Genomic DNA, 1,576 nt, shown 5'->3' with positions numbered 1-1,576 from the left:
CGCGCGCGCGCGCGCGCGCCAGGAGAGGAGCCCGCGCGGCTGCTGGGCCACCGTCGCGGGAGGCGTGGGAGGCGTCGGCGAGCCGCGCCTGCCTGCGCAGAGCCGAGCCCGGCGGAGTCCGGCCGCGCTCTGCGGCTCTCTCCCGGGCCGGGCTCGTCCGTTCCGCCGGCGTCCGTGGACGCCGCTCCGTGTCCCCGCTGGGCACAGCAGCCCGGGCCCTCCACAGCCACGGCCGCGAGCCTGAGGTGGCCCTCCTGCAGCTCCCGCTCTTCCTGCTCGCCGGACACGGACGACCGGGGCGCCTGCGAAGATGATGCCATCTGCGAGAGGTACCTGGGGGCGTGGGCCTGGGGGCTGGTGGGAGGCGAGCGTGTTTCTGAGGAACAGGCTTGTGCGCCGAGAGGTGCCCGTCAGGTCGCGGGACAGCTGTGCGGCGCGCGGAGCGAGGGGGCTCTCTTCGTGCGCGTCACGCGTTCATGGCACGGGCGGTGTGTGCCGGGCACCTGCCCAGGGGCCAGCCTGGGGATGCGGTGCCCGGGAGTCGGGCGCTGAAGCGGCCCCCGTGGTCTTGGCTTCTTGGAAGGACAGACGCGAAGTCGACAAGGACCCTGGTCTCGATGCGTTCTGAGGAGTGCAGGTCTCCCTCTTTTCGAGGCTACGTTCCGTTGGGGTTTTCCTGAAGCCTGTTGTGCCCCTGAAGCTCAGGCCGGTTCAGGGGAAGCGGCCTGTCGAGGGCCACGTGACGTTTGTGTGCAGAGCCAGTGCTTTCCAAAGCCCTGGACTGTGCGGAAGTCTACCTGTTAGGGGTGCAGTGGGGGCTGTCCGGGGAGCGTTGTGAGCACAGGTATGTGTCCCACACTTGAAAGTCTGGCAAAGAAAGCGTGAGGCTCGAGGGTGCTCCGTTCGTTGCCTCCTTCCACAGAAAGTCCGGAGAGTTGACTTTGGGCCAAGTCCTTCCTTTCCTCTGGTCGGTGCGTGTTCAGCGGTCTGGACACTTGGTGAGCAAGACTGGCAAGGTGTTTGACGTACTGGGCCTCACAGCCTAGTTGGAAAGGACAGATAGGCAGCAACTCATTACCTAGGAGATACGTAAAAAGTATTTCGTGTTGGGTGCTGAGAAATACGGCATTTACTGATAGACTTTGTGGCTTAGGCAGTGATGTTGAAGCTGAGAGCAGATGCCTACAAGAAAAGGAGGACTTGTGCGGGAGAGTGTTGGGACAGGGCAAGGAAGGAGTGTGGCCTGTCAGAGGAGCTGAAAGAGTGCCCTGGAGCCTGGGGCCGCGTGGGGACTGTAGGGTGGGGAAAACACAAGTTTTCGGTTAAGGCTGGCGCTTTCTGTAGGCTTTTGGAGACTGAGCGTGGTGATTGGGAACGTGGACTCTGGAGCCAGACTCTGTCAAATGGGTCCTAGCTCTGCCACCTACGGGCTGTGTGAACCTTGGGCAAGTTACCGTACCCTTCTGTGTGTCAGTTTCCTGATCTGTCAAACGGGGATGATTATCATACACACTCCATAGGTGAGTGTGAAGGTGAGAGGATATTTCATGTCCGTAAAGTACTTAGAGCAGTGTCT

The 1,576-nt window shown here is 62.0% G+C and overlaps 1 protein-coding gene across 1 annotated transcript in view; it reads left to right on the top strand.

The window, feature by feature from the left end:
* The window catches only part of LOC124232571 (PH domain leucine-rich repeat-containing protein phosphatase 1-like), a gene marked incomplete at its 5' end in the record, with an annotated part of 1,294 nt that extends 374 nt beyond the window's left edge, over window positions 1-920 (top strand). Inside the window, one exon of the mRNA XM_046649524.1 lies at window positions 1-920. Within this exon, the coding sequence (XP_046505480.1) occupies window positions 1-552 (552 nt within the window).
* Between the last annotated feature and the right edge of the window lie 656 nt (window positions 921-1,576).

Source organism: Equus quagga, unplaced genomic scaffold (assembly GCF_021613505.1).
Source record: "Equus quagga isolate Etosha38 unplaced genomic scaffold, UCLA_HA_Equagga_1.0 HiC_scaffold_7853_RagTag, whole genome shotgun sequence".
In the NCBI taxonomy this organism is placed as follows: Eukaryota; Metazoa; Chordata; class Mammalia; order Perissodactyla; family Equidae; genus Equus; species Equus quagga.
This window is presented reverse-complemented; position numbering and strand designations above follow the sequence as displayed.